Genomic DNA, 24386 nt, shown 5'->3' on the forward strand with positions numbered 1-24386 from the left:
AATGGATTTGGGACGGATTCGAAAATTTTATATATAATATATAAAAAAATATAATATATTTTCACTTATTTTTACTTAAAAATTTATAATTCAATTTATATGCGTATGATTCCTACATCAACTTGTCATCTTTTTAGACTGCATTAAAAAATTTTCATTATTTATTAATTGTGCAATATCACTAAATGCTATTTATCTCACTGCAAATATGGAGATTCTTTTGAGCAAAGCAATTATTAAAATAAATAATTAAATTCGCAAACCAAAATAAGTATATATAATTGTACAAGAACTTTCTTTTTCGTCACAAGCCATTCATCAAAAAATTGTCTAAACATGTATTTGAATTATTCAATAATAATACAGGAGAAAAGAATCCAATACAAATAATGGTCAAAATCCAACATTTTACAATCCAAAAATCAATATAATAAATATGGAAAAATAAAACACTGAGAAATAAAAGAAATTACAAAATTACAGAGTTAAAATAAATCTATAAACCCTTGAGAAAAAAAAAAAAAAAAAAAGGAAAACAAAAGAAAACAAGCAGAATGAAAAGAAGAAATCAACAAGGGATCTGATGAGTGAACCATTTGAGTATTTTGAAAGGAAGCTTTATAAGGTCCATTGCCAAATTCGCCAGACCAGCACAGCATACACAACATGGACACAAGCAACTCAGTACACTCCTGCCCCATTGCAGAAAAAACAACAGAGATCACTCTCCAACCATCAAACCAAAAAATAAAATAAAATAAAAAAACCCACTTGTAAAACAAATATTTATGGGGAAAATCAAGAAAAATTTGCAAAATTATGATCTGGGTTTTACTTCTAAAGAATCAAAATAAGTAGGCAAAAAGGAAACAGAGTTGGAAGAGAATGCAGAGAACCTACCCGATGATCCAGACAGCAGCACCAACGAGAGACAAAAGCAGAGCAACCAAAGCAAATGGCAGTCCCAGCAAGAACCCTAATGGCCTGCAATCTCCCATTTCTTTAAACTTTTTCTGATCTTTCTCTTTGTATTCTTCGCTGTTTCAAAGATTTGATTCTTGGAAGAAGATGAAAGAAAGAAATAAAATTATATATGGAGTTGGAAGCTACGGTATGCTGCAGATTTCATATTCTACTGCGACCCGGACGCGGTGTACAACTGCATCTGCAAGGACAGCGTTTTTTGTGTATTGACCAAAGTAGCCTCCAAAATTGGGATTTTCTAGTAAAAGTTGGTGGGTGTTTTGGGCATTTTAGGATTTTGGAAAGTTCGCATTTGCTTCCCTACGGTGATGACTCGTGAAAAATGGGCCACAAAGTCGTGTTATTTTTTTCTAATCAAAATTAAAATTTTTAAATAATTTTAGAATTGCATTTTCAATATTAGTTTCATATATTTAAAATAAATAATTTTAAAATAAAACATTTTTAATGAAGTTAAATTTTAATTGATAAAAGAAATAATATTTATTATTATTAACTGCAGCAGTTCTAAAGTTAATCTTTTAATTAAAATAAAAAGAAAATATGAATTTCTAAAAAAGAAAGAAAGAGAAATTAATATAAAATTTATTAAAATATATTTTTCCAGAAAATTCAATTATCATTTATAATAAAATCAACAAAAATGGATATTTTACAAGGCAACGGTGGAAAGAGCCTTTGCTCAGTCAAATCAAGGCAGAAGAGGAATTGTTCAAAGTCCAAATTATTTAATTTTAAATTTATTATCTTAAAAATGGTGGAATTGCACATAAATTATTTAAATATCGGTTAAATAAAAAATTAATTTAATTTGATTTATATATTAGATAAACTGAAGTTAAATTTATTAATATTTAATTTGAAATAAAAATTTTTTTAATTAAAACTCGATATTACTCGATTTATTAATATCCCTAATTAAAAAAAAACTAAATACAAATTTTTAAAAAAAAAAAAAAAATTGTTCAAAGGCGGGAGAAATTAAACTGAGTTCTGGGCCAATTTTTTTTTATGTAGGTGGCTTTGCCCTTCTAATGGGCCATAGCCCAAAACCATGAAATATCAAGCCTTTGTTCGTTATTATTAATTAAAATTTTATTTTAATTTAAATTTAATTCGATTACCAATAATATTATTCTTATTAGCTATGTTTTTTCACCTGAAATCAAGAAATTTGAGAAATTTTAATTTAATTATTTATTTTTATTAATTCTAATATTTAGAATTAGAATCTAGTTCTTTTTTAACTTAAAAAAAAAAGTTAAGACAAATATAATTCATGTATAATTGTATAATTTATAAATGATTTATTTAAAATAGGTAGATTTTTTTTGTTTTAATTTTAAACTTACATTTGTTTATTGTAATTGTTAAATTTAATTTTGTGAATATACATGTAGATTTTAGTTTTGGTTTTTTTATGTTCAATGTGTTAATAAGTACATGTTTTGATACAATATATACAAAAATAAAACATAATTAATATTCATAATCCCCATTACTTACAAAAATGTTTTTGCATAGATTTTTTTTTATATATAAAATATGTAATATAATTTAACAATTTCAACACATATATAAGTGGTAAAAGCAAAACAATTTTTTCGGAACGAATCTTAATTTTTTTTTCACCTGTAATACAATATTGTATTTCATGACCGCTAGTAATTAGGTATCTTTAATGACTCTTAGTAATTAGGTATCTTTAATCAGGAGTATGCAAGTCTATTTAGGGTGAGTAGTTACAAGACATAAACACAAGTTATTATAAAAAATATATAAAATATTTAAATCGTATATTCTATACCCTTATCAAGCCCCTCAATTCGAATTTTGTCGAATTGTCAAATTAAACATAAGCACTCAATGGCGTGCTTTGGGCAGCGGCTTTGTTAAATTGTTGGCTAGCTGATCCTTGGAACAAATAAATTTGACTTGAAGGTTTTTCTTTTGTACCTTGTCACAAACAATGGATTGACATATAAATATGTTGTACCGACATTATCACACCATAAGTTGGGAGTTTGTGTGAAAAAATATTCAATGTCATGCAATAATACTTGAATCCAGGTTAATTCTATGGTTGCAAGTCCAATTGCCTGATATTCTGCTTCAGTTGAAGACCTAACCACTATTTGTTGTTTCTTAGAATTCCACGAAATAAGATTTCGGCCATAAAGATTGCGAAACCTATTGTTAATTTTCTATCATCAAGATTACTTACCCAGTCGGCATCAGTATATACATTCAACTCTGTACTTAAGGATTTCATGATCAAAACGGTATCCTTTAAGTATCTTAAAATACGCTTGACAATACTCCAATGGGCTTCAGTTGGAGCATGAAGGAATTGAGAAACTTTATGAACCAAAAAATATATCTCAGGTCTTGTAAGACTTAACTACTGCAAATCACCAACTATACTCCGATATAAAGTGGGATTAGAAAACAAGATACCTTGCTCAGTTGTCTATTTGTCTTTCGAATTAGCTGGTGTTGAAATACCTTTGCAATCAGCAATGTTTGCTTTATGTAGCAGATCCCAAATATATTTTTGTTGAGTTAACAATAATCCTTCATTCATCCAGGTGGCTTTCATACCAATAAAATATTCTAATCTCCCTAAATCCTTTAGCATGAATTCGGTTTGAAGAGATTGAATAAGTTAACACAAAACATTGGTATCTGTTCCTCTTAGAAGGATGTCGTCAACATATACGAGAAAAAATAATGACAATATTCTTTTTAAACTGAAACAATGATGGATCAGCAAGGGAAGCACGAAAAACATGAGCAATTAAAGCAGAAAAGAGCCTTTTATACCATTGTCTTGGTGCTTGATGAAGTCCATACACTGATCTTCGCAAGTGACAAACATAATCAGGCTTGGTTTTATCTTGAACACCAAGGGGTCATTCCATAAAAGCTGCATCTTTTAAATCACCATGCAGAAACACGTTAGACACATCAAACTGTTTAACCAACCACCCATTAGAAATAGCTAGTGACAAGATTATTCAAAAAGTAGTAGGCCTTATTACAGGAGAGAAAATCTCAAAGTAATCAATCCCAAGTTTTTGATGAAAACCATTAGCTACAAGCCTTGCTTTGTAGCGATCAATGCTACCATCCACTTTCTGCTTTATTCGAAATACCCACTTTCACACAACAATATTCTATGCATTACTGCTAGATACTAATTCCCAAGTTCTGGTCTAAAGTAGAGTATTTAACTCTTAAATCATTGCCTCTCGCCAGCTCTTAATTGCGTGAGTATAGCAAGTTGGAATGAAAAAAGAAATTCCTGTAGCAATATGACCTTAAGGTGACTAGGGAACCTGAGGTTTTAAAGTCTCAGTTTGTTACCGTGTTATCATGGAATGGAGCTTGGCTGGTTGAGAGTCATTTGGTGGTGAAGGCTGATTCAGTGGTAGACTAAAATCAGTGGTAATCGGTAAGGAAGTAGAAGAAGAAACATAATCAATTTGATGGTCGTTTTGGTCACTGGTTTGCGAGTCGTCTGGAATAAGATTCAAGGAGGGCGTTCGAATTGAAGGAGAAGGAAGTGATTGGGTGGGGTCATGGTGTAACGAAACGGTGGGGATTGAGGTTCTGTTTTGGTTTAATGAAAATGGTGGAGATTGAGGGGAGTGATGCTGTGTATTTTGAGGCAGGGGTTTCTAGGCTTGGTATTGGACTTGGCTGAGGGATTTCAGCTGGGATAGTAGGTTGGACGGTGCGTTTTGGCTGAGCACCAAGAATTCCAAGTTGGGAAGTTTGTTGATAAATCAGTACTGATGTTAAGGGGACTGATTTACACTGAACTTGTTTAATTGATCTCGTGCCACTATCATCAAGTTTCTGAAAAGGGAACACCTGCTCAAAGAATAAAATATGACGTGAGATAAAGATTCGACCGGAAGAAATATCAAGACATGTATACCCTTTATGGACTTTACTATGTCTTAAAATGATTTTGGTGCGAATTTGTGAGGTGAATATGGCTTTAACCATGGATAGCATAATAAGCCAAAGACCCTCAATTCATCATAATTTGGTTTGACATGAAACAAAATTTCATAAGGAGCTTGATTTTGAAGTTTTGTTGATGGTAACCGCTTTATGGTGCAGACAGCCGATCAAATGCATATGTCCAACAGGAGTACGGTACTGAAGCATGATGCATTAGAGCACAACTTAACTCAACAATGTGCCTATATTTCTATTCAGCACAACCATTTTGCTCTGGTGTATGAGGGCAAGATACATATTGAGTTATGCTATTTTCATAGAGATATTTAGTGAGAGACTAAAATTTACCCTCCAATCTGATTGAAAGCTCTTAATTAGTAAGCCAAAATATTTTTGTACTAATCCCCGAAATTGAATAAATGTAGAAAAGACGTCAAACTTATTTTTCAGAAAATATAGCCAACTATATTTGCTAAAATGGTAATAAAACAACACATAATATCGATAGCCATCAATAGAAACAACAAGAGAAGGTCCCCAAACATCATAACAAATTAACTCGAAGGGTTGCTTGCATTGAAAGTTTGATTCAGAAAAGGACAATTTATGTGATTTGCTCACATTACAAGCATGACAAACATGAAACAGTTTATTCTAATTAAATGAAAGTTTATTAGTTTGAAGAACATGATTAACAATATTAAAATTGGCATGTCCCAAACGTTCATGTTATAAAGAAACTGTCGCTAGGAATACTTTATGTGAAAAGGACCGAACTGACTTCATAGGAAATAGATACAATCCATCCTTACTTGCGCCTTGGTAGAGCACCTGCCTCGTGGGGATATCCTTCACAAAATAAGTGTCAGAAAAGAATTCAACAGAAACATTATTTTGTAAAGCAAAAGTAGAAATAGATAACAGATTATTAGTAACCGCAAGAGAGTAAAGAATATCATTAAAAATAAAAGAATGACCATTTACAGAATTAACAGAAGACTCGACAAGAGCATATAGGAAGTGTAATACCCGGCTAGACTCCGGTATCGGAATTCCTACCGTCCGGTGGAATCCCGGATGTCGGAAGCCTCTAGTAGGGTAAAACCATGTTTTTATGAAATGTTTTAATGTGTTTTATGTTTTAAGCATGAAAGAAAATGAGTTTTTGCATGAAAATAGCATTAGAGGAAAACTCAGGTTCGGCCGCCGAACCTCAAGTTCGGCCGCCGAACATGGCATGCATGCGGAGGCACATTCGGCCCCCGAACGTGGTCTGGCCAGCCACTATAAAAGGGTCCCTTAGCCGAAAACGGGCGAGCTTTTCCCCATTTTCGGCCAAGGTGAGTCTCCGCTGCCCCCTCACCCATTTTTGATGTTCTTCCTCTAAATCTTTCAAGATTTTCACTTGTTTTAACTTGGTTTTGAAGATTTAAGCTTTTGAGCAAAGTTTTGGAGCTTGGAGGTTCAAGAACCAAATCTCTCCCAACTCCGAGTTTTTGGGTCGTCTCTCTCGATCTTCAAGAGGTAAGAGCCGATCTTAAGCTCGTTTTATGTTTTGAATAAGTTTTATGCAAGATCTATGGGTTAGAATGCATGTTTAGGTTATGGTTATGTTTATGGGTATAAGTGTATGTTCATGTACAATGTGAGTTGCTTGATGTGTTGTAGATGGGGTTTATGTTGGTTTGAGGCCCCTAGGAACATGTATGCTTGTGTTTGTGTGTTGTAGAATAGGTTTGATGCATGTTTGATAAGTTTGGAGGCGAAATGTGCATTGGGAGCCAAGTTTCTGCCCTTTGGCAGAAACCAGGTTCGGCAGCCGAAGGAACTTTCGGCCGCCGAACATGGCTGGGGAGGCAGCCTTTCGGCTGCCGAAGCTGCCCCCGAAAGGAGACTTTCGTCTCTGTCTGGCAGTTTCGGCCGCCGAAGGTGCCGCCAAACATGCATGAGTTTCGTCTCTGTCTGGGAGTTTCGGCCGCCGAAGGTGCCGCCGAACCTGCCTGACTTTCGGCTCTGGAGGGACTTTCGGCCGCCAAACCTGCCCCGAAAGTGCCCTGTCCAGGCCTTCCTTGCATGTTTTTGTATGGTTGTTTCAGGATGTTTTAGGGGGTTTTTGGGGAATAGTTTATAGTTATGTTCAGGTATGTTTGGTCCCTCATTTGAGTCCACCTGTGTAGGTTCGGACCCGAGGAACCGAGGACCCCAGCAGTGAGTTCAGCTGCTTCGGTGTTGTCAGAGTCAGCCAGAGGTGAGTGGAACTAAACTTAATCTTTTAAATTAAATGTTTTATCATGTTTCATGCATCACGATTATGCAATAGGATGATTGCATTAGTTTCCACGAATGTGCCGCATTGCATCGATTGTTGTTGATGTGGGTGAATATTGGATGACCCAATTAGTCCATGACAGGAAGACCAGGACCCCATGCTACGGCCTGGCACTATGTAAGGAAAGACCAGGACCCCATTCTACGGCCTGGCACGGTTATGAGACTCGAAGACCAGGAGCCCAGAGGAGGCCCTGGGGAAATGGTAAGTAATGTATGTTATGACAGGAAGACCAGGACCCCATGCTACGGCCTGGCACTATGTTAACTTGGACTAATTGGTGACAAGTTCACCCAACCCTTATGTGAATTGTCTGTGTTATGATGCATTTCATTGGAGCATAGTGTTAATATGTTTCATAGTCCTACTCACTGGGCTTTTAGCTCACCCCTCTCCCTTTACCCCCAGGCTTGCAGGTACAGTATAGAGCAGGAGTCCGGATAGAGTAAAGAATTCATGTTTATGTAATAGCTAGCAATGGACATGATCAAATTGTAATGTAATGTCTTAAGGACAGTATAGTTGTATAATGATGTTTATGGATGATCAGAGGTGTGCTTGACCATAGATGTTGTAATCCCTTTAATACATGATCTTGGTTATTTTATGTCTTTTATGTAAACCAGCTCAGCATATGTTGTGTCACCCATTGGGGGCACTGATGAGATTCCACTGAGGGATCAATGTTATGATTATGTTAAGTATGTATATGCACAGGTTGAGTTTGGTTGATGTATATGGAAAGAAAAGTTTTAATTTTTATGTATGTTGTTGATCATGTATGCGATTAAGCAGGTTCACAGGATGCATGTTAGGCTTGCTACGGGTCCCGGCGGCCTTAAGTCGACCCGGATCCTAGCGCCGGTAGCGGTCCGATTTTCGGGTCGTTACAGAATGGTATCAGAGCCCTAGGTTCATATGGTCGGACCTAGAGTGTCGGGCTCATAGATGTTATAGAAGGTCAAGCACAATAGGAAAGATCATGTCCACTAGGATAGGATGTGGAGTCCTGTCTTGATTAATGATGTGATATGCCATGATGATATGCTATGATATGTGATGTGTGATGCGGGTTCATGTGTGCCCACATGAACCATATGATGCTAATGTTTGTGCTATGTGTGCTGTTTTTCAGAAAACAGGATGAGGGGAACTCGTCGATCAGCAAGATTGACTGGAGTACCACCTGAGGATGAGGGCATGAGCGCCCGTCCTCCAGCATTGCCGAGGGCAATGTCTAGTAGATCTAGCAGAGACAGAGCAGTGAGAGACCCCAGAAGGTCTTTGGATCTGGGTAGAAGCAGATCAGTCAGAGGAACAGTTCAGGGAGGAGCGTCAGAGGACGTGGGGGATGAGATGGACGTAGAGCAGCGGAGGGATGGCAGTTTGGGAGTTAGTATGTCGGAAGAAGGTATGGGAGAATCCCAAGGAGGCACTCAGGCCTCGGGGTTTGTTCAGCCACCCCACTACCCACACTTCTTACAACATCCCGGGTATTCGATGGGAGGTACCTCGGATTACCCTAGCTTCACTCCTTATCCCACACAGATGCCATACCCACCATACTACCCACCATACTCACAGTACCCAATGTATCCACCCCCACCTTACTATCCAAATCCAGAAAACCCTACCTCAGAAAATGTTGCACCACCTCCACCACCTACAGAACCAGTAGCCCCAGTTGCTCAACCTTCTAGACCTAGCTCAGCCAGTGGGAGCAAGGTCAAGATGACTGAATACATGAAGCTGGGTGCTCCCCAGTTTGAGTCAGGTGATGACCCGTTTGTGTATCTTGAGAGGGTCAGGACTATTACAGAGGAGTTAGGGGCTAATGACAGTAGAGCCATTCAGATGGCTGGGTTCACGCTTAAGTGCAAGAAGGCACGAGAGTGGTTCAAGAATTATGTGAACCCGAGAGTGGACAGCATGTCCTGGGAAGAGTTTGCAAACGAGTTTGCAGGTTGGGCTTTTCCCGATAGTTCAAGGGAGCTGAAAATGATAGAGTTTGAACAGTTGAGGCAGACAGAGGATATGAGTGTAGAGGAGTACACCGACAGATTCTTGGAGCTGTTGCCTTTTGCTGGGCAGAGTCTGGACACAGATTCGAAGAAGTCAAGGAGGTATGTCATGAAGCTTCATTCCAGGTATTCCTCCTTGATTCAGTCCGTGGACCGGGAGAGCTTCCATGCCATAGTAGATATGGCTAGGAAAATAGAGGCCAGTGCCATCATTCAGGGGACAGTTAAGCAGACAGTGGCACAGCCTTCTGGTTCTAAAACTCCGGGTGGGGGAAGATTAGATCCTTCTACCCTGAGTGCAGCAGCTTCAGGCAGTAAGAGATGGGGTAAGCCCAAGGGTAAGAAGAATAAGTTCTAGAATAAAGTCAAGTCCAGTCTGGGATTTGGGAGTGGCTCAAGCTCTGGTGCGGACAATGCAGTTTGTGCGAAGTGTGGTAAGCCACACAGGGGAGTATGTCGGTTTGGGACGAACGCCTGTTTCAGATGTGGTCAGGAGGGGCATATGGCTCGAGAATGTCCAAGAGCAGTTCCGATGGCTCAGTCCCAGCAGACAGCCTCAGGCAGTGTAGCGCAGCTAGCAGCTCCAGCCATGACTCAGGCCAGTGGCAGAGGCAGAGGGAGAGGAGCAGCCTCTTCTTCAGCGGGTTTCAGAGGTGAAGGTCCATCAGCTCCAGCACGGATCTTCACAATGACACAGCAGGAGGCAGATGCATCTAACACCGTGGTGGCAGGTAACTTAATCATTGGTTGTTCAGATGTGTATGCCTTGATGGACCCTGGTGCATCTCATTCTTTTATTGCTCCGAGAGCCGTGGGGAGGTTAGGTCTGATGACTTCTGGGTTAGAGTGTCCTCTCTGGGTCAGTGGACCCAAGTGTGATCCATCTGTGGCAGAGTCAGTCTGCCAGTGTAGTTCTGTGTTTGTTGAGGGAAGATGCTTGTCCGCCGACCTAGTGGTTCTAGATTTGACAGATTTTGACGTCATTCTAGGGATGGACTGGTTATCTACCCATGGTGCTACCTTGGACTGCAGGAACAAGGTAGTCAGGTTCAGAGGTCAGGATGGGTCTGAGGTTGTCTTCAGAGGAGACAGGAGGGGTACACCTAGAGGTCTGATATCAGCTCTTCAGGCTCGTAGGTTGCTTAGGAGGGGATGTCAGGGGTATTTGGCTCATGTGAGAGAGCTTAGCAGTCAGATTAGAGAGCCCGCCTCGGTGCCAGTGGTTAGAGAGTTCTTAGATGTGTTCCCAGACGAGCTGCCAGGTTTACCACCTGCTAGGGAGATAGAGTTCGAGATAGAACTAATGCCTGGAACCCGACCGATCTCTATCCCTCCCTACAGGATGGCGCCAGCAGAATTGAAAGAGTTGAAGGAGCAGTTGCAGGAGCTGGTAGACAAGGGCTTCATCCGACCGAGTACCTCACCCTGGGGTGCTCCAGTTTTGTTCGTGAGAAAGAAGGATGGATCCCTTAGACTTTGTATCGACTACAGACAGTTGAACAAAGTTACTACCAAGAACAAGTACCCTTTGCCAAGGATCGACGATCTATTCGACTAGCTAGCAGGAGCGGGTTGTTTCTCCAAAATAGATTTGAGATCTGGGTACCACCAGCTGAGGATCAGAGATGAAGATGTGCCAAAGACGGCTTTCAGGACCAGATATGGGCATTTTGAGTTCCTTGTGATGCCGTTCGGGTTAACCAACACCCCTGCAGCATTCATGGATCTCATGAATAGAGTGTTTAGCCAGTACCTGGATCACTTCGTTATTGTCTTCATAGATGATATCCTAGTGTATTCCAGGAATGCAGAGGAGCATGCCCATCATCTGAGGTTGGTTCTACAGACCTTGAGGGAACATGGCTTGTATGCCAAGTTCTCCAAGTGTGAGTTCTGGCTGAGGAGCATTTCGTTCTTGGGGCATGTAGTGTCAGAGAATGGGATAGAGGTGGACCCCAAGAAGACAGAAACTGTGGCTAACTGGCCTAGACCCACTTCAGTGACAGAGATCAGGAGTTTCTTGGGTTTGGCAGGTTACTACAGGAGGTTCGTTCAGGACTTCTCGAAAATAGCAACTCCTCTGACCAGACTAACCAGGAAGAATCAGAAGTTTGTGTGGACCGACCAATGCGAAGAGAGTTTTGAAGAGCTTAAGAAGAGGTTGACTGCAGCACCAGTTTTAGCTCTGCCATCTAGTGATGAGGACTTTACAGTCTTTTGTGATGCGTCCCGTGTGGGATTGGGTTGTGTACTGATGCAAAATGAGAGGGTGATTGCTTATGCTTCGAGGCAGCTAAAGAAGCATGAATTGAATTACCCCACACATGACCTTGAGATGGCAGCAGTAATCTTTGCACTCAAGATGTGGAGGCATTACCTCTATGGGGTAAAATGTGAGATCTTTACAGATCATAAGAGCCTGCAATACATCCTGAGTTATCTAATTAAATAAATAAATTATTTATCGGTTCAAAATATTATTTTGTTTTATTTTGTGTAATTAAAAAAATTGTAATATAATAAAAATAAATTAATAAATCAGGTTCACACGGGTCAATACACCTATATATGGTAATGATTAATACATACGTATTTACGTGTGTATACTCTACGGACACGTAAAGTATCACATATACAAACAAAATACTCCTCACCACAAACACCCATTATATAAAGACAAAAAGCTCTTCTTCACATTTCCTTCTTAAAATATCATATTTCATATCTCCTCTCTTTCTTCACAAAATTTATTGTTTTACTTCGTTAGACAATAAATTATTTTACATGTTTCGAATTATTTTATTATTATGTAAATGGGAAACAAATTTCTTAAATTCTTTTTTAATAAAAATGCAAATATTAACTTATAATTATATAATATATATATATATATTAAGAATTATTTTATAAATTACCCTTAAATTAATTATCAATTCCACTAACGGAGAAAAAGAGTGGCTTCAGCATGTGGAGCTAATTTTCTGTCAGAGACCCATGTAGTGTGACGGATATTGAAGGACTCTTAAAGCTGTGGCGCATCGGTTGTGCCTTTCTCGCCTTGCCTGAAGCTATTCATGGTATTTTAATTATATATCACAGTATATTTAATTTAATTCGATTTTTTTATTAATTTAATTATATTTAATTTTTATAATTTTAAAAGTTTAATTTTTAATTATTTTGTTTTGATTTAGGTCAAATCATACTAATTAATTTCACGTCTTTAATATTTGATTATTATGTGAATCGTAAGCGGCCAACAAAAATATAGAAACAAAGGGAAAATAATGAAAAGATATGCAAAGGAGAACGCACTAGAGAAAGAGACTGAAAATTAAGAGAAGATAAAGAAGAAAAAAAAGAGATATATTTTTTTAATAAAAAACCTCCAACTTTCAGCTGGCAATGCTGCATTAGCTTGTAGTGCAAAATAGAAATAATGTTGCTTCTATAAAATTTGAACACTTTTTTTTTTTTTTTACTGAAATAGCTACACCGATCCATTTTCTTAAGATGATAATTTTAATTTTCTTAAAAATTATAATTTAATAAATAAATAAATAATATATTTAAAACAGAAATTAACACGGTAAGTTTCCAAGAAATGGGTAGTGACTGATCCAAAGCATAAACTTATAAGTTAAGAATTGAAACAGAAACACATGCAGGCACATACATAGTTTATAATGAAGTTGATATTATTACAGTCTAAAAAGAGAAAGATGGTGGGGGGACCTTTTTGGATTTGGATAATGGTACTTAGATTTCTTAATTACAACATAATCACCAACACCAACAACAATTATTGCAGCTTTTTTAATTAGGACCCAGTTGTGTAACATGTATATGTCCCCATCTATCATTATTAAGGACCATTATGTAATAACGACATCTCTTTGTCCCTTTCACTATATATATTTTATTAAATAGGAAAAATATAAAAAATATTATATAGTTAAACTCATTTTTATTTTTTATTTAAATTGAAATTAGAAATAGAAAGAGTAAAATTTGAAATCTCTCAGATTTACTCAGATATACTTATTATCAAGTGAAACTTATGGCACTCATTTTTATTTTAAAATGTATAATTTAATTTGTATTAGATTAATACTTCATAATTTTTATAAAAATATTTTTTATGATATTTAAAAATTATCATGGTAAATTAAATGGCAGCATAAAATTTAAACACTTAGTTTTGTTGAGGAGTGCAAATACAGGATTGTGACATTCTTGAAAATTGAATGAGAATGAAACAATGAAACAGACGATACAACTTGAGAATATCTATTAAATGTGGTTGTAGTTTTTTTAAAAAAATAAAATAAAATTTTATTAATTAAAAAATAATTTTTTTTATTTTAAATAAAAAATTAATAGAAAATAAATAAAGTACGTTGAATTCTTTTTAATTCCAAAGGGATCATTAAATATATATAATTAATATTATTTTAAAAATATGATATTAAATATTTTTAGCTATTATTTTACTTATTTAATAGTCCATGTTACTCGTTTATTATAAATTAAAATTATGAAAAATTAATTTATAAACCAAATGAATGAATAGTAAGTGTCTATTTCCTATTAAGGTTTAAAAGTTAAAACAATTTCAGAAAAAAAAATCATTTTAAATATTATGAAAAAGGGCAATTTATAAGAAACTGTTTCAATAATTTAGCATTCTTATAATTAATTATTTAATTTATTCTCAATTAAAATTTAAAATAATTTAATTATGAATTAAGATGAATTTAATTAATGTTGATTGGTTTTATGATTTTGATAGTGACTCTCATCTATTTCCCGTTATCCATATTGTCCTTTTTTGGATTTTAATCTAACCAAATATTCATATTTAATATCAAACTTATTTTGACCTATACGTCTCTTTCATTTGTCAAATTTAACTGAAAAATACTTTTTATAAAATACATATTTTTTGAAAAAATAAATTATTTATCATTATTTAATTATAATTTATATATATATATTTTTTATTTTTTAAAAAATAAGTGATTTTTTAAATGATCTAATTTTTATTTTAATTAAAAAATAAAATTTACAAATATGATACATGTTATTTTTTTCAAAGCATCTAAAATATTTTACATATTAATTTCCCTCTTCCACAAAAACAATAGCAAATATGGTACTGGGATCAAAGACGAATAAAGTAAGAAATCATGTCTAATAATGGACCAATCAAATCCAACCATCTCAAAAGGATCTTACTAATCATCAAATGGTTTGCCACTTCACAATATATAATGAATTTTGGGTCGATTAATTATTTATAGGACCTTTTTTCAAATCTATGGTATAACTAATTTGGGCATAAAATTGTTGATTTCATGTTTATTCATTTACCCAATCTTAATTTTTTTTAAAAATATATTTAAATATAATCATAATTTTGATTTAAAATTAAAGTTATTGGGTAAAATTAAATTCTTTTAATTGAATCAATTAAGATTCATCCAAATTCATCTTAAATTAAATCAAAATTAAATGATATAATTTTAATTAGAATTATTTTTATTTAAAAATATTGTTTAAAAATGTGAATGTCTATTAATGAACGAGTTTCGGTGGATTCAATGGGTGGTGGACATGTGGATAAGAGTTTAATTTTACGAAAAAATTAATAGATTTCGATGGGTGATTGAAAATTAACAGAGTTGAATGTTGATTCAGGTAGATTAAAGTTTAGAAAGAGTATCAGTGAGTAGTTTTTTAGAGAAGCTAAGTGTTCCTTAAATATAGTTGGTTTAGGGGTATTTAGACCTCGATCGTCCTGATACGTTCTGAATTACGTTCAAATTGAATGAGATATCTTGTGGCAGGTATGTTAAACGGTTTATTAATGATTAGTAGTCGGTTAATAAATAAGCCGATTAACTCATACCATGTCCATCGTATATGTCACGTCAGTCTATTTTACTGCAAGCTCATTTATAATCCCATTATATAATGAGGATGTAATCAACATCTTGGAAGTTGGCTTCCTACCATAATCTCATTAGATCTATTCGGTTCACCCAATCGAGGAGTTTCTAGTCACTGAGACCAATAGTCTCTATATTTAATTCTCGTTATTGGTATGAGTCTTGAAATGGTTAACATGTCCATTCCGAGTATTGATAAAATCAGAAGTGCTGATGGCTGATATTCCTACGGACTTTTTATTGTTCGATTGGATCAGATAGAAAGATTTGCACAATTCTTTTAAATTCTGTATATATATGTAATGATGTTAACGTATTTTATTTTGTATAAGTTATACCTATAAATTAATGAAAAAAATATATTACAATTTTACTTTATTTTTACTCTAAAATCTATGATTTAATTTATATTAAAATGATATATTATAATATTACATGATTAATAAACAATATAATTTTCAAATATTATTAGAATAATAATTTTTCTTAATATTTTAAAAAAATATTGTGTATTTTCATTGATTTTTAATTTTAAAATATATAATTTAATTTATATTAAAAATAATATTTTTGTGATATGATTTTTGTTTGTAATTATTATTATTTATTAATAATAAAATAACATAAAATACTATTTTGATATCAATTCAATTATATATATTTTAAAATAAAAAATTAATGAAATTATAGAGTATTTTATTTATATATTTTTCCTATAAATTATAATAGAATTTGTATGTTTGTGTGATAGGAAATGATAAAAGATAATTTTAAAGTGAGAATAAAGATTACTATGAATAGTAAATGTAATAAATATATGATATTTAGTAAAGCGTATAAATGGTTTAATTTCTCGAAGGCATCAAATCAAAAGGAGTCATTTGGGTGAAAGTGATGTCACTTCTATATTATAACAATGGACAAGCAGGACCAGACCAGTTTGAAAGTGATCTGTCCCCCCTCCACTCCATTTTTTTGTTTTTTTTCAAATTATATAATTTTTACCAAAGGAGAAAGATTAAAAAAAAAAAAAAAAAAAGGAAAAATAGGGTTATGGTCTTTCTAATAATCCAAAGAACAACTACAAACTGCAAACCATTTTAACCACATAAATGAAAAGACTTTTCAAATTCAATAATTCATTTTCTGTCAATTTTTCAGAATATATTTATTTATATGGACTGATTAATTGCTTCACTCACATGATTCCATCACTTTCTTTTTCCACTGTACACCAGATAAACATGACCTACCTCTTACTAATCCTTTTCCTGTCCTATTCCCACTACTCTCAATTCCCCCTCTTTCTTCTCTTTCTTTATTTTTTTTTCCTAAAGAAAAAAAAAATTATAAGAATTTGAATATGCAACCTTTGTAGAATAATATTCCATATATGCTTCTCTAGGCTATCTATAAAAGGCCAATCATTATATATTTCCCATCTAGTGTTAGTTGCAATGATAATTACCACTTTGTTTTCAAAGGAATAATTTAGATTCACTCTTCAAAAAAGTTAGTCAATCATAAAATGAATATCCAAGAATACCTTAATAAGGTAAAAGAAAAATAATATTGGTACTAAATTCTTAGCTTACCTAAACGAAAAAACCGAATGAATTTTGAATTTTTTCTAAATATGAAGCACTTTTAAAAGAAAGTGATTTACACTCTTAATAGATATATTCGTCGTAAATTCGAATTAATTGGGTCGGTAATTTGGTTTATATAAAATAATAATTTCTTAGCTGAATAATGATATGTATCTATTTGTATAGAAATATTCAGCTTTCCATATATGTGTTCTCTCTCACATTTATTATTAATTTTATTATTTATATTTAATGGTTCACTTTTTTTTAGTATGATATATAATATAAAAATTATAAGAATTTGAATATACAACTTTTTGTAGAACAATGCTAGAACCACTTTATTTTTAAAAGAATTGAGCTATATAAGAATTCCTTAAAGTAACTCATGAGCTCTCATCGTAAAATAAGAACAAAATAGGATTACGTGGTAAGATTTGATAAATTGATAAGTGATCCCACTCATAAAAAGAAAAATTTAAACAATCCGCTCCAAAATTTAAACAATCCGCTCCTAATCAAGATTTGGACAACCATTATACTTGAAACTAAGAGAAAAGATTTAGTATCAGAATAGATCGATTTCAGATCAGACAAACTCGTTCTCTCAAACGTTACGATGAGTTTCCATAAAAAAGTTACCTTTAAATAGTTATAAATCAGTAGATTCCCTTTATATTTGCAATTATAGGATTATCAATTAATTAACCGATAAAGATCTCTTACAAACAGAATGGTCACATTATCGCTAAATTATTAGAAAATATTATATTTATCTTCACTTTCTTATAATATAAAAGGAAAACGAAAACGATTATAGAGATAAAAATACATTATTTACTCATATCAATATTATGAATTTTAAGCAATTCCTTACTCTCACCTTATCTTTCAGTTCATTGATTTGAGCGTTAGAGTGGCTGCTGTAGTCGCTAACCACTTCATTTTCTTCTTCTTACAGGTATAGCCAAACAGTTCCGATCCAGTCACGTTATAATTTCAGTTCCAACAACATTAGGAATAATTCAAGTTCACCTTCAAAAATTTAATTTTTTATAAACCATAAAATCAACATGCAAAATATCCTAATAAGTAAAAATAAAAGCTTTTTTTTTTCTGTTCATTACTAAATTATTAGCTCAATAATGATTTTCTTTTATAGGATAAGTATTTTTTTTTTGAAAGGAGAATAATGATTTCCTTATATAGGATAAGTGTTATTATTATTTTTTTTAAAATGAGAATTGAAAATTGGAAAAGCAGAACTGACTTCTCAAATTTATTCAAATACACTTACCACCACACTTACATTCAATATAATATCATATTGAAAAATTAGGATATAATAATAAGATGGATCCATATAAATATTTAATAAAATTCAATTATTTATATTTTGGATTTACTATAGATTTAATCAAGAACTTGCTCAGTATTTATTATTCATAAATTAATGAGTGGCTTATGTAATATTTTTTCAATATATATATATAACATTCAATAGAGTTCACGAGCTCTTTCAAGAATTTAAAATCAACAAAAAATTTGCATCCACAAACTAAAAAAAAAAAAAAAACACATTAGACGATTATGAATAGCAAAGCTCGAAGAAAACAAAAATAAAACAGGAAAACAAACAAATCTTAGAGATCTCAACACAAGTTGTGGTTGAGATTCAATCCCACCACCACACTCCCACACTCATTATACATTGCAAACAAAACCACTTTAACACATCAGTTAACTCTCATTGTTGTCGCCTCCCGGCCCCCTCCATCTTCTTCCGATTCACCGGAAAAACAAAAGAAAGAAGGAAAGAATATCACCAGAAGAAAAGAAAAAAAAATCTTCATCATCTGACTCTTTCTGTTGCACTCAGCTTCCACTATATTAATTACATGCAATATATATAGTGTAATTGCACCATATAGTTTATGTCCGCTTACTGCTAAGTGGATATATCTATATATATAGTGTGCAGTTCCTTTTTTTTTTTTTTTTTCTTATTCAGTAGTAGTTTTGTTCGGATTGATGCTAGCTGTGGCAAGCTTGCCAAACGCCGCCACCAGAGATGAAAGCCAAGAGCAGATGGAGAGTTTTAGCAATGAAGACTTCCCTGATTTGCTCGAAAGCATCGATTTCAACGATCTTTTTGTGGGCATCCATGATGGAGATGTATTGCCTGATTTGGAGATGGACCCTGATATTCTTGCTGACTTCTCCGTCAGTGGTAGCGGCGAGGAATCAGAGATGAACACATCGGTGTCAAATGATCAGAAAGTGGAGATTAATCCAAGAAAAGATGAAGAAGACAAGGTTTCGGGATCTGGGTCGGGACTGGATTCGAGTTTGAGTACAAGAAGTGAGGAGATTGTGAGCAAGAGAGATGAATCCGTAGTGGTTAATCCAGTTTCTAAAGAAAATGATAAGGGAAGAAAATCAACACAAGCCAAGAATAATCAAGGCAAGAGAAAAGTAAAGGTAATAAGAATTCCGGTTTATTATTAGGTTTTAGGTCTTTAACTGTTAACTGTTTCAACTAACAGACATTAATTAGTAGCTTTATAGACTAATGATAAGCATATTATGCAAAACCATCCTTCACCAATTTTCATGGGGACAAAGAGTTCACGAGAATCATGGAAATCTGTGAGTTGTCCGAAAGAGAAGACTCTGATTAGGGCTGCATGTGAATAGAAATGAATAAATAAATAAAAAGATTGGAGGGTTTTTGCATACGCAGAGAGAGGATAATGACGATTACTTGTTTCCAAGTGATTGTTTTTTAGTGTGATGATGGAGAATTGTGTGTAGGTGGATTGGACGCCAGAGCTGCACAGAAGATTCGTACAAGCAGTGGAGCAATTAGGGGTGGATAAGGCAGTGCCTTCGAGGATTTTAGAGCTTATGGGTATTGATTGTCTCACTCGGCACAATATCGCCAGCCATCTCCAAGTACATATCTCTTACCACATTCTTTTATTGCTGTGTTTTTTTTTTTTTTGCCATGCAATTTTTCATTTTCCATGAGAGAGGCAGTTCCCTCTTGCAGAAGAAATCACTAAGGACTGGATTAGTTTCCTCTTGTTAATATGCATTTTATTTCCAAGAAAATAGACAAACATAAATAGTTATTTGATTTTAAAAGCAGAACTTCAATAAAAAATTGACTTCTTTTTTTAATATATACGATGAAGGGTATTATGAAACCAAATTTTCATACTTCTTCATGATATATTTAAGATAAATAATATCATATAGTGGTTCTTTGCCTTTGAATTTTACTTCATAAAGAAGAGATCAATCTTTACCGCTTATACTAATTCCATTTGGGTAATGAGTTCTAAAATTTGAATTTTAGCCGAACTTTATTTGAAGCTAAATAAAATTTTGTTGAATGTATGCAGAAATATCGATCTCATAGGAAGCATTTGCTAGCGCGAGAAGCTGAAGCAGCAACATGGAGCCATAAGCGGCAAATCTACGGAGCCGCTGGAGTCGGCGGCGGCAAGAGGGATATGGCCACTTGGCATGCACCCACGATGGGGTTTCCTCCGATAACACCTATGCACCACCACCACTTTAGACCATTGCATGTATGGGGTCATCCTCATCCTCCAATGGAACAACCCTTGATGCACATATGGCCTAAACATCTAGCTCACTCGCCATCACCGCCGCCACCTACATGGCCTCCACCACCAGACCCTTCATATTGGCACCACCACAATCAGCAACCGGTAATCCCCTTAATTAATTAGCTCTCCTTCTCCATCTGATCTATGAAAAAGACAGCAAAACAAAAACAGAAACAAAAAGATGTAGCTGTTTCTAAACTAAGATTGTTCTGTGTTGTCCGTGTAGGTTCCAAATGGACTAATTCCAGGCAAGCCTTGCTTTCCACAGCCACTGGCTCCAGCGGTAAATAATAAAAATTCTCTACTCTTTTGGATTCTTTAATGGCATTTTCTGTAGATTTGAATCCTTATATAGCACGGTTATTATCTCGGAATCTTTTCTTAATCTAAACCGAATTGTTTGCACATATGTCTGCAGAGATTTGCCACACCTCCTGTCACTGGTATCCCACACCACGCCATGTACAAAGTAGATCCTGCCGTGGCAGTCTCAACTAGACAATCAGCATTAGGTCCCCATCCTCTCTTGGACTTGCATCCGGTGAGACTCTCTCCTTTCTTTTTAGCCCACAAAATATTGAACGCGCAAACTTTACAACCCAGAAAACGATTATATTCATGCATCTCTTTATGTTCCTTACTATTGTTTGAACAGTCTAAAGAGAGCATAGATGCAGCTATTGGAGATGTTTTATCGAAGCCATGGCTGCCACTTCCGCTTGGATTAATACCACCATCTCTTGACAGTGTTATAGGGGAGCTGCAACGGCATGGAGTGGCCAAGATACCACCCACTTGTACTTGAAAGCAAAACTGGTGTTTTCAGAAAAAAAAAAAACCCTAAATTTGTCGACATTTCCTCTGCGCTTGTCGCTTGCGTGCGCCTTATCTTCGAGCTTTTCTCCTTAACTTTTTCCTTAGCTCTTTGCTAAAACTGAGAATTAATTTTCTTGTTCTTCTATGAAGGACAGGTTTGTGAATTAGCTTACTTAAGGCTTGTAATAAAGTAATAATTTTTATTTTCCAATGTTCCGGCGTATGAATACGAGTCCATATGCCTCGTTGAGAATAATAATAATAATAGTAAATATATTGTTTTGTCATATGCAAGCAAAGATGTTTATGGCGAAATCAACGTTGGCATGATGTAATGTATAGTTTCAGGCTGTTTCAATAGTATCGTTTGATCCTCTTTTTCTGTAATTCCTTTTATCTTGATCTCTAGGACCAGATTCTTATAACTTGCATTAACAATTTTTTTTTTTTTTGTCTAAAAAGTTTTTAATATAATAATTGTGATGTTATTGTTTATTTTATTATTTTATTTGATAACAAAACAAAATTATATAATCAAATAATAGTTAAATAAAAAAATTATTACTGTCCTCATATATATTACATCATATCATTTATATAATTAATTATATTATTTTATAAATATAAATTATTAATTTATATACTTTAAATGTAGTCAGACATAAATAATAGTAGTATGAGAATCGCTATATTTTCGACTGAACATAAAGCAACAGTTTAATTATTTTTTAACATAAATAAAAATATAATTAAAATTATTATTTTATTAGATATAAAATAAATTTTTTTATTAAAATATATTATTATATAAAAAAAGTGAATTTTCTTTTATAACAATTTTATGAATTGAATAAAAGGAAAATGGATGAAGCTAGTTTATCCTTTTATTGAATTAAAAATAAAAATAAAAATAATAAATTTTGTGAGGAAGAAGATGGAGGAGATCATCTATTGTGTTAGAGACAATTAACAAAAGAAAATATTATCCAAATTAATACATGTTAAATCAAACATAGAATTATGAACAATTTGCTACTTTTTTTTAGTAATTGGAGTTATAAATTAAATTATACATTGAAGTAAAGGTAAGAAATTTTAAAAATAAAAGTTGAAAAAATAAAAGAAAGGAAAAAAAGCATCAATGTAATATAAATAAATAAATAAATAAATGCAGAATTATATTACTTTAGACATATAATTTTATTTTTAAAATAAATAATTAAAATATTCTAATTATTAGATCTTGGAGGTTTAAAATAAAATAACATACTCTCTCATTTTGTTCTCCGTACAACTCTACTGAATATGAGATTTGTATACGAGTATATTTCCGTATAGAATAAAATAATTAGCACTCCAATCTTCTGCAGGTTGTCAGTTTGAACCTTGGAAATTCGTTTTGATACATAACTCTATCCTTAATCTTTTTGTTTCTTGTTGTCAGTTTTAATCATGTTTCTTGTTGCATGTTATATTTTGGCAGAGATGTCCTTGTCAAGCAAACTGCAAATAATCGCCTTGCATCCCTTTTCACAATAACCTTCTTGTTCCTAAATCCCAAGCAATCTCCAAACCAATAAAAAGACCACAAACATCAGCTCGCATAATGGAGCAAATGTCAAGATTCATCGCAAATCTTCCTGTGAATTGCCCCATTGGGCCTTCGATCAGGCGCTTAATTAGGGTTTTGATATACAATTACTTCAAACGGGATTTATATGCATAATTAAAGACCAGATGATTTATTGTTTAATTTTTTTAAAATTAAAGGTTCTGACTTATTACTTAGAAAGACTTTTTACATAAATTATGGGGAGATTTATTATTTATTCTCTTATTATTATTAATAAATTAGTCGATTTATTTTTAAAAATTTATTAAAATGTGTTTATTTTTTTCTTTCTATTAATAAAATAGTTTTTTTTATTATTTTTTTTATTAAAAATAAATGAAAAATAAGAGATAAAATTTTTAAAACTCAATTTTACCTTAAAACCCTTTATTTAGTTCTTGAGTATTGCCATTATTAATAAGTCAGTCCCTATATTTTTAAAAATTTATTAAAATTTTTTTATCTTTTTTTGAAATCTATTAAAATATTTTTATCTTTTCTATTCGTTAACGAAATAGTCTCTCCTCCTCAAAAAAGAAGAAGAAGATGAAAATGAAAATGAAGATGAAGAAGGAGAAAAAGAGGAGGAGGTGTATAGAAAAAGAATAATCAAAATCGAAAAAGAAAAAAAAGAAGATAAAGAAGAAGAAGATGAAGATGAAGATAAAGAAAAAAAAAAGAGAGGTAATTTAGTTTTTTACTATATTTTTAATAGCAGAAATAGACAGAAAAATTATTTTATTGACGGAGAAAAAAAAATATTTTAATAGATTTTTGAAAATATAGAAATTGATTTATTAATAATAGTAATACTCAAACACTAAATAATAAATCTTTCTAAAATTAATTAACTTTTTTAATACATAATATTGAAGTCGTTAAATATAATTATATTTATTAGCAATTTTATATGAATAATATAATATATTATGCACTCAAAAACTTAGTCAGGTAATAAGTATATCTGAGTAAATTTGAGATATTTTAGATTTTACTTTTTTAATTTTTATTTAAAAAAAATACATTATTTATTATAATTTGTCGTAATTTTTTAAAATTAAATAAAAGTAATATAATATTTTGAATATCAAAATGAGAAATTCATCACATCCAGCTTACTTTTTCTATTTTATAAATTAAACTTATAAATACATGAAATATTATAAATAAATAAATCAGATAATTTTTATAATTTATAAATTATTTTGACCATTTTTATAAATTTAAATAAACACTCCTAATATTAACATTAAATATATGTATTTATCGACTGTTATTGCACTCCTCAAGAAAATGGAAACAAAATTGGAAGGTAGAGAGGGACGTAGGGGACCAGGACCATTAAAATCTGGTGGTCCCATTGAAATCGAGCCAAGGGACTCTGGCATCTAATCACAAGCGTGTGGAACATGTGGACCACGGAAAGCATCGACACGTGGATAATTACAAATAGGGATCGTTGATTTGGTGCATA

The 24386-nt window shown here is 33.1% G+C and overlaps 2 protein-coding genes across 2 annotated transcripts; one reads left to right on the top strand and one right to left on the bottom strand.

Moving 5' to 3' along the window:
• Window positions 1-332: 332 nt before the first annotated feature.
• LOC122721606 (signaling peptide TAXIMIN 2-like) lies at window positions 333-1164 on the bottom strand. Its single transcript, XM_043949867.1, has 2 exons — window positions 901-1164; window positions 333-692 (listed from the first exon to the last, which is right to left on the bottom strand). Exons 1-2 carry the CDS (start codon window positions 996-998, stop codon window positions 569-571), a joined length of 222 nt encoding a protein of 73 aa, XP_043805802.1. The 5' UTR covers window positions 999-1164; the 3' UTR covers window positions 333-568.
• Window positions 1165-18373: 17209 nt separating this feature from the next.
• LOC110629450 (transcription activator GLK1) lies at window positions 18374-21587 on the top strand. The gene is made up of 6 exons (XM_021776422.2): window positions 18374-19327; window positions 19661-19801; window positions 20254-20586; window positions 20711-20767; window positions 20903-21025; window positions 21140-21587. Exons 1-6 carry the CDS (start codon window positions 18878-18880, stop codon window positions 21287-21289), a joined length of 1254 nt encoding a protein of 417 aa, XP_021632114.1. The 5' UTR covers window positions 18374-18877; the 3' UTR covers window positions 21290-21587.
• The last annotated feature ends 2799 nt before the right edge of the window (window positions 21588-24386 follow it).

This window comes from Manihot esculenta, chromosome 13 (assembly GCF_001659605.2).
Source record: "Manihot esculenta cultivar AM560-2 chromosome 13, M.esculenta_v8, whole genome shotgun sequence".
Taxonomy (NCBI): domain Eukaryota; kingdom Viridiplantae; phylum Streptophyta; class Magnoliopsida; order Malpighiales; family Euphorbiaceae; genus Manihot; species Manihot esculenta.

Excerpts from the sequence above, each read along its gene's own strand:
- LOC122721606 (XM_043949867.1), bottom strand. The coding sequence starts at position 998 with ATGGGAGATTGCAGGCCATTAGGGTTCTTGCTGGGACTGCCATTTGCT. Across the intron at positions 693-900 it reads GCTGCTGTCTGGATCATCGG|GAGTGTACTGAGTTGCTTGT; the intron begins GTAGGTTCTCTG and ends GCAATGGGGCAG.
- LOC110629450 (XM_021776422.2), top strand. The coding sequence starts at position 18,878 with ATGCTAGCTGTGGCAAGCTTGCCAAACGCCGCCACCAGAGATGAAAGC. Across the intron at positions 19,328-19,660 it reads AAGGCAAGAGAAAAGTAAAG|GTGGATTGGACGCCAGAGCT; the intron begins GTAATAAGAATT and ends AATTGTGTGTAG. Across the intron at positions 20,587-20,710 it reads ACCACCACAATCAGCAACCG|GTTCCAAATGGACTAATTCC; the intron begins GTAATCCCCTTA and ends TTGTCCGTGTAG.